Below are 15,034 nucleotides of genomic sequence, written 5' to 3' on the forward strand. Positions count from 1 at the left end.
ATCTGCTAGGCTTCAGATGATCTTTTCGTTCGCATTCAAAAGCAGCCGGTGATTTGGCGAACAAAGCAACCTGTCAAAAGGTGCGCAGTCATTTCTCTCCCATCATGGCATGTCATATAGAATTACATGAAGGCATGTCTCACTGCTAATCCTCTGAAATAATGTATAGGAAAGAGACATCCTCCGGCTGTGCAGTGCTTTAGATGTAGGGCTCAGGCGTTACCAGTAGGCAGAGGCTGGTAAATGAAATGCCACATTGATCAGACAGCACTGTCAGCAGCAGTGACATCAAAAGGAAAGTTGTTGCCAAGACTCCTCATATAATGTGTCATGAAATGAACTTTCAAGAGTCTTATTAGATCTTTTAACAAGGTAAGTGCTCAAGTTTTCTTTAATGGCATGCCTTGACACGCAAAGGTGGGCTGCTATGGGGTCCAAGAGCTCTAATCTCCTAACAATGTCATCTTGGGTAGATTAGGAAAGATACCTTTTTTTCCTTTTCCCCTGTTCTCTCTTCTTCTTTTTTTACCCCTCACCACCTACGACCGCTGCTATCCCCTTATCCATATGATGGCTTAATTCCAGTACCTTTCACTTTGAGTGAAGCTAGAACAAAGCAGCCTTCAAGTGCATTTCACTGTGGACAAAGGTGAAGCCTGCTAATAGACAGCTCTCATCCATCATTCGGCTGAATGCTGCTGTCAGGGGCCCGGAGAGGTGTCACTCTAGCGCGAGCTCGCGGCGACACAGCCCTCTGGTGCTCACACAAACGACCTTGTGATCTTAGTGGAATCTTTTATTTTTATACGTTAATCATTTGACAACTTTATCATCAGTGACACTCAAGAACATTTGATCGACAAGATACAGCGAAGTCCACAAGTTGGAGACCGCTTTAAAAGTCTAGGATACAAAATCTAATTTAAACCTAAAATCAAACCAGTAAGATTTTTTTGGTAAATTTCTTTGGTAAAAGAAAATAATAATTTTATTCAGTATAAACACATTAAATTGATCAAAAGTGACAATAAAAACATTTGGTAACACTTTATTTTACCTTTTCTTAACTAGTTGCTTATTAGCATGCATATTACTAGAATATTAGCCATTTATTAGTACTAATTAGGCACATATTAATGCCTGATTCTACATGACCTTATTCTACATCCCTAATCCTACCCAATACCTAAACTAACTATTAATAAGCAGCAAATTAAGAATTTATTGAGGGAAAGGTTGTAGTTAATAGTGAATAAGTGTACCCTATTCTATAGTATTACCAAACATTTTAATACCAATAAATGCTGTTCTATTCATCAGTGAATCCTGATAAAATGTGTCAGTTTTTTTTACCAAAATATTAAGCAGCACAACTGTTTTCAACATTGATGATAATAAGAAATGTTTCTTGAGCATAAAATCAGTTTATTAGTATGATTTCTGAATGATCATATACACTGTACCTTGAAGTAATGATGCTGAAAACTAGAAGTAAACTGCATTTTAAAATCTATTAAACTAGAAAATAATCATTTTAAATTGCAATAATACTTCACAATATTACTGACTTTTTAAATCAAAATTTCTTTCAATGCCTCAAAAACAAAAAAAATCTTATAAGGTGAATAAGAAATACTTGTGAGTCACTATTTAAAGTGTGATATTAACCAGATTAACAAATGCAGGATAACATGGTTCATTAGGTTTTAGTTAAAGGGAACCATGGGTTATTAAGACTTGTATGGCTTAATATAACGTAAATGATGTCTGTTTCTGAAATATGTAGTAAAAACCAATGACAGGTTTACGTTATTTAAAAACATGTTTTATATATGTTTTGGACTGTGGAGGGTGCCATTTTTTCATTGACATGAAATGGTTGCACTCTGTGAGCTACTTGATATTTTTACCGCATCACAACTCTGAAAATAAAATACTGATACGATGCCACATTGTGCGGCTTTTGGTTGCAATTTTCAGTCGAAGGGCAACAAGAGAAGCGATGTAAGTCTTCACTGCTTTCCTAGAAAAGGAGAAAAGAATGGGAAGATGCCTGTGGATGAATAAAATGTCCTAAAGACCCACATCTTTGTTCTCTGCACTTCAGCCCTGATGCCTTTGAGGCTTTTAGTAGACCACAGCTACTGAAAGAGCTTACAAACGGCAGAGACAAGAAACGCTAGATGCCATCCTGGCAGGATGTAAACGTGTTGACGCTTGTCATGACGCCGCAGCCACCGAAGGAGTTTCTCAGCATGAATTTCACTTGATATCGGGGCGTGTTTAGACTCCTTGTGGGAAAAAACATTGGGTTTAAGCCTACACTATGCATCGCCACCTGTAAGCTCTTTCAGTAGCTGTGGTTGTCGTTTTTTTTTTTTTTTTTTTCTCAAGTTGTTTTATTTTAAAAATAGTAACAGATAGCAATGGCGCCACCAATGGTCCAAAATATGTTTAAAACAATGTGGACTTTGTGTTTTCTACTACATATTTCAGTATCATTTACGTTATGTTAAGCCTTAAGTCTTAAGACTTAATTCCCTTTAAAGCAAACATATTCAATTCAACTGCTCATCTACACAAAAAAACTTGTTCATTAGTGGTCTCAGACTTTTGGACCCCACTGTACAAGACAAATGTCCCCGACTTTTTGTGTTATGAGATCTATTCTTCATTGTATGTAATCTACAATTAGCTACAATAATGATAATTAAAATGTCCTCGTGTGCAAAACGCTCCCCTGTTAAGCGTGGCTGGTGTTACCAAAATGAATGTGCGTGGGGAGGAGACGACGACAACAACAACAACAGCTGGCGTAATTGCATTCCTGTGTCTCTTCCCTTCCCAGGGAGTGAAATGAGAAGAGACAGATCAGGGTCTAGATAACAGTGCTCGGGACAGCTCCAAAATCCTGACTGTCTTGAGTTGTGACTCTAATGGTGCTCATGTCCGGATCCTCTCCTTTATCTTGGCAGACATACTTCAATGATAATATCCTCACCCTGATCCGGACGCTGGTCACGGGAGGTGCCACTCCGGAGCTGGAGGCCCTGCTGGCTGAGGAGAACGCGCTGAGAGGTGGCTACAGCACGCCGCAGACGCTGGCTAACAGGGACAGGTGTCGGGTCGCCCAGCTGGCCCTCTACGATGGGCCCTTCGCAGACTTGGGGGTAAGTGGACGGTTAAGAGGAGCTGACACGTTTTGGCACTTTCCCCAACAGGGCTCGTTCCCTGTCCGATGTCTCCTTTGCCCACTAATGCAAAGTGAACAAGCTGAACACGCAAAGTCTGTGGGTAAAAAATAAGGCTGCCTTAAATCTTTCATGGTATTTCTGCAGCCGGTGCTGGGAAGATTACTTATAAATTGTAGTCCATTACTGATTACAAATTACATGACATAAATTGTGCTTAGTAACATAATCTGGATTACACATGTGACCCCAGACCACAGATAGCATGGGTATATTTGTAGCAATAGCCAGCAATCCTTGGTATGTGTCAAAATTTTTCTTTTCAAAAATCATTATAAATCATAAAATCATCAGGATATTAAGTAAAGATGATGTTCCATGAAGATATTTTGTAAATTTCCTACCATAAATATAGCAAAACTTAATTTCTGAGTAGTAATATGCATTGCTAAGAACTTCATTTGGACAACTTTAAAGATGATTTTCTCAATATTTTGATTTTTTTGCACCCTCAGATTCCAGATGTTCAAATAGTTGTATCTCAGGCCAAATATTGTTTTATTCTAACAAACCATGCATCAATGGAAAGCTTATTTATTCAGCTTTCAGATGATGTATAAATCTCAAATTAAAAAAAAAAAATGGTCACACATTAGGTAATGTAGCCTGATTACTTAAATTAAGTAATCATCTGATAACTTAAATACTTTTATAGTTCTTAAATCATTTTGATCGAACTTGTTTATCACATAGACTTGAATGTGATTGTGTACCACTTTGATTAAAAAACTGTACGGTGTTCATGAAAAGCTAAAAATGAATTAAATCATAAAATTATTAAAAACTTAAGAATCCCTACATTACATAAACAAATGTTAATAAACATGAAAACAGGAGATTACACAGCCGAAGTCTTCCAGGTTTTAAATATTTTTGTCCAGGCTTCCAATATTAATAACTACAAGGTCACTGGATATGAATTTCCTGAGCATTTTAAAGTGTAATATAATCCAATTACAGGTATTTAAAGAATTAGATTGCTCCTGAATTAAAATTTCCTCATAATTTACTTATCAGTGAAAAGATGGATCTCAAAACCATACAGTCATTGTTGGACTTCAGGGTTCAAATACACAAAAATGCTGTAAAACCAAAGAATTTGTGGGACTTGAAGGATTTTTCTGAAGAACAGCAGGCAGTTTAACTGTTCAGGACAAATAAGGGACTCATGAACAACTGTCACTAAACAAAAAAAAACACACAGCTGTTTATCACATAGTATTAAGAATCAAGGGGATGTAAACTTTTGAACCGGGTCATTTTCATTATTTTTCTTGTGGACTACATGTAAACATCTTTTATGGGAAATATCTTATTCAGGTCAGTACTAAATAAACAATACTATGCATTTTGTATGATCCCTCTTATTTTCATTTGGAAAAAAAACATTTAGCAGATTCTGAAAAGGTGATGTAAACTTTTGACCTAAACTGTAAGTTGATTTGAATGTTATGAATGATTACTATTGTGTGTTCTTTTTCAGGATGGTGGCTGCTACGGAGACTTATTTTGTAAAGCATTAAAAACATACAACATGCTGTGCTTTGGAATCTATAGATTGCGAGATGCACATATAAATACACCAAGCCAGTGCACAAAAAGGTGAGCTGTCCATTCTACCTATTAACCTTTTTATCAGTAGGGTTTTAGCTTTTTATTTCACTAGGTCTATAATCCAGCTTCACCTCTGGGAAATAACAAAATTATTTATTTCTTCTTACATGAGATCCTTGAACATGCGTGTCATTTTTCCACGTTTGCAGATATGTCATCACAAACCCGCCTTATGAGTTTGAGCTGGTGCCCACGGACCTGATCTTCTGTCTGATGCAGTTTGACCACAACGCGGGCCAGTCCCGAGCGAGCCTGTCCCACTCCTCCCATTCCTCTCATTCGTCCAGCAAGAAGAGCTCGTCTGTTCACTCCATCCCCGCCACGAACCGGCAGAACCGCAGCAGCAAAGCACGCGAAGCCCGTGACAAACAGAAGTAAGTTGGCCTTCATTTCTCTCTTTAACCCAGCAGAGCGAGTGTACGTGTGCGTTTGTTCACTTTTGTGGTTTTAGCACACTTTGTACAGAAAGGATGCTGTGTGTGTGTTTGTACCCAGCGTTCCTTGTTCAGTTTGTGAGTTTGCTTCATTGTTATGTGCATGTGTCCCTTGCCTTGACCACACACAGAGCTCTATGACCATTTGATCATTGCCTCATTGCCGGTGCACCATAACCAGGACCATGTCTGCATATCGCTGCTGCATTTGTACAATCAACCTGTGAGCTTTTTAAAAAAAAATAACTAGAGGTCTGCATTTCAAAAAGTTTGCTTTGGTTTAGATTTGTTACAGCATGAAATTAAATTTGGATGATACTATGAAATTTGATACTCGATTTGCAGGTGCCATGCAAACCTCTAGAACTGTTTATTAAATATTTACTATTAAAGAAGTCCACTTCCAAAACAAAGATTCACATATAATATACTCACCCCCTTGTCATCCAAGATGTTCATGTCTTTCTTTCTTCAGTCGTAAAGAAATTGTTTTTTTGAGGAAAACATTTCTGCGTTTTTCTCCATATAATGGACTGATATGGTGCCCCGATTTTGTACTTCCAAAATGCAGATTAAATGCAGCTCCAAACGATTCCAGATGCAGTTGGAAGAAGGGTCTTATCTAAAACGATTGGTTATTTTCATTTAAAAAAAAAAAATAAAAATAAATACTTTTTTCAAAGATCAAACAACCTTAACAAAAAAGGTAAAACAGCGATATAGGACGATTTCGAAGTTGAGGGAGAACTTGAGATGGGAGTTTTTCGACATACCCTAACTGTCATGAACTGGAACAAAAACAGTCCAGGCAGACTTACTCTGCTTGATTTTGCCAAGATGAGCATTTGGCATTAAAAAGTATATAAATTGTATTATTTTTATTGAAATAACCAGTCGTTACGCTAGATAAGACACTTCTTTCTTGGCTGGAATCATTTACAACCGCATTTGGGATCATTTGAAGTGGCATTTAAACTGCATTTTGGAAGTTCAAAATTGGGGCACCATATCAGTCCACTTATATGGAGAAAAATGCTGAAATGTTTTCATCAAAAAACACAATTTCTTTACGACTGAAGAAAGAAAGACATGAAAATCTTGGATGACAAGGGGGTGAGTACATTATCTGTAAATCTTTGTTTTGGAAGTGGACTTCTCCTTTAAGCTTAATAATGTTCGAGAAATAGAGGCAGAATTTCCCATCAGCATTTGTGTATAGGTTATATAGATAATTTCAGTCTTTAATCCATGTATAGAAGTGAGGAAATGGCATTAATTCATTTCTTGCCTTCCTGTTTGTCCAATCATTGTTATGTCTGTGTGTGTGAGAACTGCAAATTGCATCATCATGTTTTTAGTCTGTGTTAGTGGCTTATTTTTAGTTATGCTCTAGTGATTTTTTTTGTTTTTTAATGTTCCAGGTAGGGTTTAGAGACATTATCATAGCATAACTGGTTTCACAGCATCCCTACATGCCTTGTAGGTGCAGAAACCCATATGGTTTGTATTGGTTGGATCAAGTGTGGATCTTTTAAAATTTCCAGCTTTGAAAGTTATCATTGTGTGTATATATATAGTCTTCATGAAGCTGTTGCTGTTGTTGAGCTGCAAGGTATTATGGGATGTTGTAAAACCCTGCATTGATTTCAGTGCCTGTGACAATGCGTGCGTAAAAGTTATAATTCAAAAAGTTAGAGTTTATAAGATATTTCCCCTTAGAAAGTAGGTTATATTAATTAATGTGATCTATTTTTCCAGATTTCAGAAGCACATTGTCATTTTTAAACGTTTTACAATACAAATTATTTTTAATTGGATAAATTTAAATGGTCAAATCCATTATAATCGTCAATAATAAATAAGCTAAATAGTTAGTAGTCTAAAATCCTGAATTAGCATTAGTAACATTTTACTATGATTTTTATAAGAATAAATTCCCATTAGTGTAAAAAAAAAAAAAAAAAATCTGATCCTTATGATTTTTAATTGACATAAAACCAGACTAAAAATGTAGGGATATGATATGATGTCAGTTCTGTTTGAGACCTGTTACTTGCCTTAAACGCTGTAAAACTTACATAGACCACTTTTTTTTCTAAAGTGCAACAAGGATGAATAGAATGGGCCCAGGTATGCAAGTTAATGATTCTGCATGATACAGCACCTGTTGTGGGATCTTTTAATCATAACTTTGTCCTTTGTGGAGCACTGTTATGAGAGGGGATTTTGATTTTACTTTCCAAGGAAATCATGCCTACTTTTCACCTTTGCTTTCTAACCGAAAGCAAATGGCTGCTGCTACTGCCTAACTCTTGTCATGCTCAGGACCATCCCAGCATTGCATGCGGTTGACTATCATCCTCTCTCTACCTCCGTCCATCTGATAGGTTCCAGTGATCTCTCTCAGTAGTCCCCCTCGACTCCTTTGAGTTTCTCTTGTTCATTTACCTCCCATTAGGTTTTCTTTCTTTCTTTCTTTCTCTAAGAAAAATTGCATTGTGTGAGAGGTCAGTGTGTCTGCACATTGTTCCTATATGTAGATTATCAAAATGTATTTGTTTCACTTGCGTTATTAGGGTATTTGGAAAATAATAAAATCAGATTTTTAAATTTGTTCACACATATTCTATAATATATTATTTTATAATTAATAGAAATCTGATATTTAATAAAATTGCATATTTAATATAATTACATTTACAGGATAGTTCACCCACTTAAAAGTAAAAATTCCCTCATCATTTTTTTTTCACCCTCAAGCCATCCTAGGTGTTTGGATGGACTTTGTTCTTTGAGATGAATCCAATCAGAGTTGTCCTGGCTTTTATTCAAACTTTATTATGGCAGTGAATGGGTGTTTTTTTTTTCAATAGTCCAAAAGAAGTCCAATAAAGTGCATCCATCCATCATAAAAAATGTCCATCATGGCTCCAGGGGGTTAATAAAGGTCTCCTGAAGCGAATCGATGTGATTTTGTTAGAAAAATAGCCATATTTAAAAGTTTATAACAGTAATATCTAGCAGCCCAAACACAGTCTGAACTAAATTATAAAGTCCTAATTGACCGTACGGTTAAAGTAGTAAAGAGAAAATCTGATGTGTCGGATAGATACTGTGCGTCAGGATTTAAAAAAGACAGCACTGCTTTTAAGTGAAACCTGCTTAAGTTTGTCATTGCTGTAAATCAAAGAACAACAGAGAAATCACTTTTGCAACTTGACTAAAGATTAAACTATATAGTTTGACTATACAATTTATAGTTCATAAGAAGATTGTTTTAAGTTCACTTAAATTAAAAGTTATATTTTTCAGAGCCTATTAAATATTTAAAAAAAAAACAATGGCTTTATACTGTAATGCTGAAAGGCTATAAATTAATGGCTAAATTTGAGAAGAAAATGCATTTAATAGAGACATCAGTGGCTTTTTGGTATCAATGATACTGGCCTTCATTAATCATAGGCTGCTTAGTAAAAAAAAGATGCCATTAAACACATTTAAAATAAATCATTTTTATGTTGTTTCTACATTAATTTGGAGGTTCCATGTGAAGTTATGACAATATTAAAGCATTAGTTCACTTCCAGAACAGAAATTTACAGATAATTTACTCACCCCCCCCCTTGGCATCCAAGATGTTCATGTATTTCTTTCTTCAGTCATAAAGAAATTAGGAAACTTCTGGATTTTTCTCCATATAGTGGACTTCAGTGGTGCCTACAAGTTTGAACTTCCAAAATGCAGTTTAAATGCTGCTTCAAAGGATCTAAATGATCCCAGCTGAGGAAGAAGGGTCTTATCTATCGAGTTATCAAACGATCGGTTGCTTTCTTAAAAAATTACAATTTGTGTACTTTTTAACTCCCATCTCATTTTTTCCTCCAACTTCAAAATCATCCTACATCGCTACAGAAGTACCGACCACCAATGTTTACAAAGTGAACATGCAAAGAAAGTCAAACGCCCTATACAAAGGTAAAAACAGCGAAGTAGGACAATTTTGAAGGTGGAGGAGAACATGAGATGGGAGTTGGGCATAGAGTATATATGTGCAACGCAGAGCTAGACAAGTTAAGCATTTGAGGTTTAAAAAGTGTAGAAATTGTCTTTAAAATAACCAATTGTTTCACTAGATATGACTGGGATTGTTTAGAACCCTTTGAAGCTGCATTTAAACTGCATTTTGGAAGTTTAAACTCACGGGCACAATAGAAGTCCACTATATGGAGAAAACACCTGAAAAGTTTTCCACAAAAAAAAACAAAACAATTTCTTTATGACCGAAGAAAGACAGACATGAACATCTTGGATGAGGGTAAGTACATTATCTGTACACTTTTGTTCTGGAAGTGAACTTTTCCTTTAATATGTTAATCCTGATTTATTACAGAAAATGTTTACAGTTTTTAGACTTTTTTTTTTTTTTTTTTTTTTCCAGAATTGGTGCCATCCCCCAGAAAGAGATTGGGATGGCACCTCACCCCCTTGGCCCCCTTAAAATTTTCAGTTTGCTAATCTGAAATTATCGCTTAAGTGAAGATAATTGAAAAACCTTGTCTTGTGTCATCCGCTGGAACACGACTCTCGTGAACGCACGTACGACAGTTGTATAAAGTTTTAACTATGGATATTTTTCTTACAAAAATGCATCATTTCACTTCAGAAGGCCTTTATTAACCCTCAGAGTTGTGTGAGACACTTTTTATGATGAATAGATGCACTTTATTGGACTTATTTTAGACCATTGGAAAAAATAACACACGTTGACTGTCATAATAAAGCTTGAGAGTCAGTAAATCGTAGGGTAATTTACATTTTTGGGTGAACTTGTCCTTTAACTATCATTACATTGGACATTTAAAAAAAAAAATTGCAATGCACAAACATGTATTTTATACAATATTTGTTCAAATTTGAGGAAAAACAAAAAATATTTGTGAAATATTGTGTAAAAAAGTATTTAAATATATATAATAATAATAATTTATACGTATTTTCTATTGTCAAATAAATATAGAGTTTAACAAATGGAGAACTACCACTTCTGTCAGCCTGGCCAATAGCACTAATTATTATTAATGCATTGGTGGTTTTAGTCATATTTGCCACTTTGCATTATGCCTAAAAACACATTTTAATCAAAGAAAGATAACTAAATTTTAGGACCTCTCGTGCCTTACGGCCACGTTAATCCAAAAACATAGATTCGGTCCGTTAAAAGTTCCCCACTCCAACCGGCGAAAGTGGTTTCACGTTCCGCTCTCAGCCGAAATTCGCCTCAAATATCCGTGTGAGAGAGGGGAGCCATGATGAGAGTCCCTGTGCTGCTGAAATTGGCTCTTTTAACCCTTGCGGAGCCAGAGGATGTCTCGGGGCGATGTAAGTGCCAGCATCAGTAGTAAACTCAGGGGAACGGAGCGAGGTGGCTGACTCCTTGCACCACCTCAGGCACAGCTCCACTTACATCAAACGACTGCGCCGTGACACTCTCCCCCCGCGGCTCGTCGCAGCCTGACACTCCAAGGTGTGCAGCACATTTCAAGTTGGAGGAATAGTTGGAAATGTCGGAGTGCTGGAAAATGACACCGCCTAGGAGAAAGCCAATGTGATGAGGACGGATGCCGGCCCTATGCCTGGCCTCGTAGGATGCGTTTCCGAATAAAACGGCTGATTTCAGAGACCTGATAATGTGCACAGCATGATACAGTCATTTCGGCTACTATAAATGCTTTTACATACCGTACATTTTGCTGCCTCATGAAATCAGTGATAGGTCCAACAATGTGTGCTTCACCCTGTGTCTTTCTGAATGTGAATTCAACTTCATGTATAGAGAGAGAAAGAGAGCGTGGGATTATTTTCGTTTCTTTTTTTTAAATAGAGCTGCATGACCCTGCTTTAAAGATCTGATATTAACGCTCTGTTTCTCGTCTTCTGCTTCTCTCCCGCCCGGCTGTCTCCCAGAAAAGAGATGGTTTACAGATGAAGCAGAAAACGCATACCCAAGGAACATTCAAATCAAGCCCATGAGCACTCACATGGCCAACCAAGTCAATCAGTACAAATCCACTAGCAGTCTGATTCCACCTATCCGAGAAGTCGAAGATGAATGCTGAACGAATTCCCATTACGGAGGGACTTGGGTCATCCTGCTGTAAAAAGACGAGCGCTAATCGCGAATCCATGACTGTGATGGCGACACATTGTTCTTCCCTTGTTCGACTCGAGGGTTTGAAGCGATCGAGAACTGGAAGGGACTTCCTATGTGTATACCTTTAATGTTACTTCCATACTTTTGTATATGTATACATAGTGATGTACATAATGACAATCAAGTAAGGATTGTACAGCCCCTAGCACTTTTTGAAATTATGTTAACAGGCAAACAAAAAAAAGATGATGAAGGAAAAAAAAAAAAAAAAAAAAAAGTACTTCCTGTGATTCACTGCAATATTTCACCTCTGCCGTGACCTGACTCCATGCAGAGGGCGCTATAATGGAGGATGAGGGTCACCGTCGTTCACTTCATCCAAACACTACCCAAAGATCAGCCCCGCCGATTGAGTTGCGTATCCGTCGTCCGTTTCGTTTTGCACTACCGCGTAATAACTCGCAGAAGAGTCAAAGCTTTCCCTCGGTTCTCCTCTGAGTTTGGGGCTGACGTCACAGGCTGAGGCTGTTAACTGAATGGTTTTTGTTCAGGAAAACGAGCGTTTGCGTGACCGCATTCATGCATGGTGTGTGCCGAAGGCTGCCTGAAGTAACCCGAACGTGTGGCTCAGGAAAGGATGCCCATTTCCATCCCTACGGACGCGTATACACATGGAAATGTTTGCTGTACCTAATGCAAATGGCCGTCCCCAACGTAGCTCTTCGGAATTGGCAATACATTGAGGATATGCACTACTTCTGTTGATGTCTTTCCATCATCCATGACTGAAACTGTCTGTGATCGAGGCTTGTAACATGTTTGTTTGCGGCTCTGCTTTTAATACGACTGAATGAATCAGTACTGTAACCTGCTGATAATTCAACAATGATCGAGCTTCAACACTGACAATATTCAATTGAAAATGCCACGTATTGCGAATAGTGGGCATCGACGGTTCCTCCTTTGGGTGTAGCCACTGCCTGACACGGGGTTGGCACAGGGGCGGAAAAGTGCTTGGATGTTCCCTGTGACCAACTGTGATGCCTTAAATTCTGCATAAGCTCAATCATAATGTTGAATTATCAGCCTAAGGCTTGTTGTGGACTGAATGGTTTTGAACGTCACTCACTTCTATCAAGGCTACACAACTATGTTGTACCTTTAAGCAGAACGTATATTGATACAAATGCTTCACAGACCTTTGAACTTTGCTTCAAGTGCTCTGGCAGATTTATACATAAGTACATACTTATTTTTTATCCATGAGCGTGATCATTTTGTACTTATTTTTATACATATCAGAGAACTTTATTTCTAAATGTATCTTAAAGATATCTTAATAGCTACAGTGCACAGCTGTTCAGTTTCTTCAGTTTTACCCCGACAACGCTACATATCACGTTAACATCAACCGGGACACGTCAAAGATCTGTGAACCCGAGTCGAAAAGGTACAATTTCAGCTTTCCATCCGGAGTGCTCTTTGATACTCACACGGGCTGCTTTGAAGGACCTCAAGCTCTGCTACTAAAACAGCATATATGCTTTCATTTTCATAAGCTAACCGATGAAAGACGAAAACCAATATTGAATGACTGATGACACTTTTCTGTAATTCCAGGTAAAGCGATGTTGATCCTCAGACAGACGTGAACTCAGAGATGCGCACGAGGAGCGGCTCTGCTCTTTCTGTAATAGTAATATTAGCGATGTTTGACCTAAATTAGGTCTCTGGAAAGAGAAGAGCGTGCGTTCGAGCGAACGTAATTTGATCAGGTCAGCGGCGAGCTAGTAGATTGTAGATGCGAGAAAAGAAACTTTAGTACTCGTCCATCCATTGCGCAAAAGAATTGTGTAAATTCTGCCCGTTTACTTTCTCGAGTAAAAGGATCTCAGCTTTATTGTTTGTCTACTGGACAAGTAGGCTTTGTCCTGAAGTGATTTTTCTGAATTGTGATTACATTGGTGTTACACTTTGTAGCAAGTAGATTTCTTAATAAATGAAGAAAAAAATACAAATGTGAGTAAAATGTATGTATAATTGGATTGTCTACATACTTGCTAGACTGAAAAAAAGCTTAAAAGGAATCCATTGAAGTTAAATGTCCATTTTTGTTTTCTTTTCCTGTAATGGACTACGTTACAAAGAAAGGCCGATTGCGCGGTCAAGACAGCAGGTTTAATTTGATGAGAAAAGTGTAGATGCACGTTGAAGGAAGCAGAAAGCAAACTAGCTCTTTTTGAGGATTATTAACCATCAGGTTTTTACATTCCATTTGTCATCAGCATTTTAATGTTACAATCACATAGTTTAGAAATGTCAAAATCGGTTGTTTGTTTACAGACCTTTTCAAAACTCATACTCAGGTAGCGATCCTGATGACAAAACTACAAAATAAAGCTGGCTTACTTTTTTTTTTTTTTTTTTTTTTTCGTAGCCCTAATGACAGTTTGAGGTGATACTGCTGTTTTCTTCTCCACTGCAACAAATGTGCAATGTTTTAGTATCATGCGATTTCTTTGTACATCTTGTGACTACAGTGTACACATATCAAAGTTTCTACAGTGCCATGAAATGTATTCATCTACTAGCATCGGTCAGTCATTGGTTGGTAATATCTAGGCATCTAATTCTGGCATGGAGAACATCCAAGCCATCCTTGCCTCCATGCCAGGACAGTGCCAGGCAGTGCAGGAAAACCAAAGGAGGAACGGCGTAAGACCCACTAGAGCGAAAAGTGGCATTCAAACGGGCATACGACACACGTGCCTATGCAAGCTGCTGAAATCCTAGCACCTTGGTTGTAGATACTGAAAAAAGTGGACGGCAATGACTGAAAGATGCTGGGTAGACCTAACTATGATGTTTAGTTGGATCACCTGTCAATGTATTCAAGAGTGTTTTAATTAAAGTAACATATAAAGCAACCTTACTGATGTGCTATGTAATACACAACTGTCATATTTTGGCTATTTTATTCTACTGTAAAGGACAGATTTAAGTTTTAGAAACTGTATAAAGAAAATACACTGTAACAGAAATAAATACTTGGAGGGAATTAAGTCTTAACATGCTGAACTTGCCTATGGATTACTGTTTTGTTGCTGTCTTTTCTTCCACTTCAATAAATTATCGAAACATCCATCCATACATGTAATTATTGGCATATTCATTATAGGAAAATGGGGTTTCTCATAGCAGAATGACTGATTTGACTACCAGACGTGAAGAAATTGATGGTGCTGAGCTGATCTACCTGACTCTGTCAAATATAACCTGCTGATAAAACATACTGTCTTGTACAAAAAGTTTGTACATAAATTGTACATGGTTTCTTTTTGTATTTTCTCAAATTAAAATGGATGTATTTGTGTTCTACAGGTGACTGGTATATTGCGTCATTACTTGATTTACACTGGATATGTGACTGAAAACAGTTCATTATAAACACAATATTGACAAATGGACATTGTTACGGTCCAAAAATATGCAGAGGAAGAAAAAGGATGTATCGAATATAGGGAACACACCTTTTCCCAAACATCTGCTAATATTTAGAGAGGCAAGTTCGATGACAAACAACC

The 15,034-nt window shown here is 37.3% G+C and overlaps 1 protein-coding gene across 17 annotated transcripts in view; it reads left to right on the forward strand.

Annotated features, from left to right (window-relative positions):
* kcnma1a (potassium large conductance calcium-activated channel, subfamily M, alpha member 1a) overlaps positions 1-14,828 on the forward strand; it is a 249,221-nt gene extending 234,393 nt beyond the window's left edge. For 9 of the 17 annotated variants that reach the window (XM_051125701.1, XM_051125718.1, XM_051125703.1 and 6 more), the window contains 5 exons: positions 2,976-3,170; positions 4,735-4,853; positions 5,015-5,239; positions 7,401-7,429; positions 11,264-14,828. In XM_051125701.1, the coding sequence (XP_050981658.1) occupies positions 2,976-3,170; positions 4,735-4,853; positions 5,015-5,239; positions 7,401-7,429; positions 11,264-11,415 (720 nt within the window). In that variant the 3' untranslated portion in view covers positions 11,416-14,828. Of the gene's footprint in view, positions 1-2,975; positions 3,171-4,734; positions 4,854-5,014; positions 5,244-7,400; positions 7,430-11,263 lie in introns of those variants that run through there. The other 8 variants (XM_051125706.1, XM_051125709.1, XM_051125714.1 and 5 more) reach the window with 2 other exon arrangements.
* The last annotated feature ends 206 nt before the right edge of the window (positions 14,829-15,034 follow it).

The sequence above is a fragment of the Labeo rohita genome, chromosome 13, assembly GCF_022985175.1.
Source record: "Labeo rohita strain BAU-BD-2019 chromosome 13, IGBB_LRoh.1.0, whole genome shotgun sequence".
NCBI classification, from domain to species: Eukaryota; Metazoa; Chordata; class Actinopteri; order Cypriniformes; family Cyprinidae; genus Labeo; species Labeo rohita.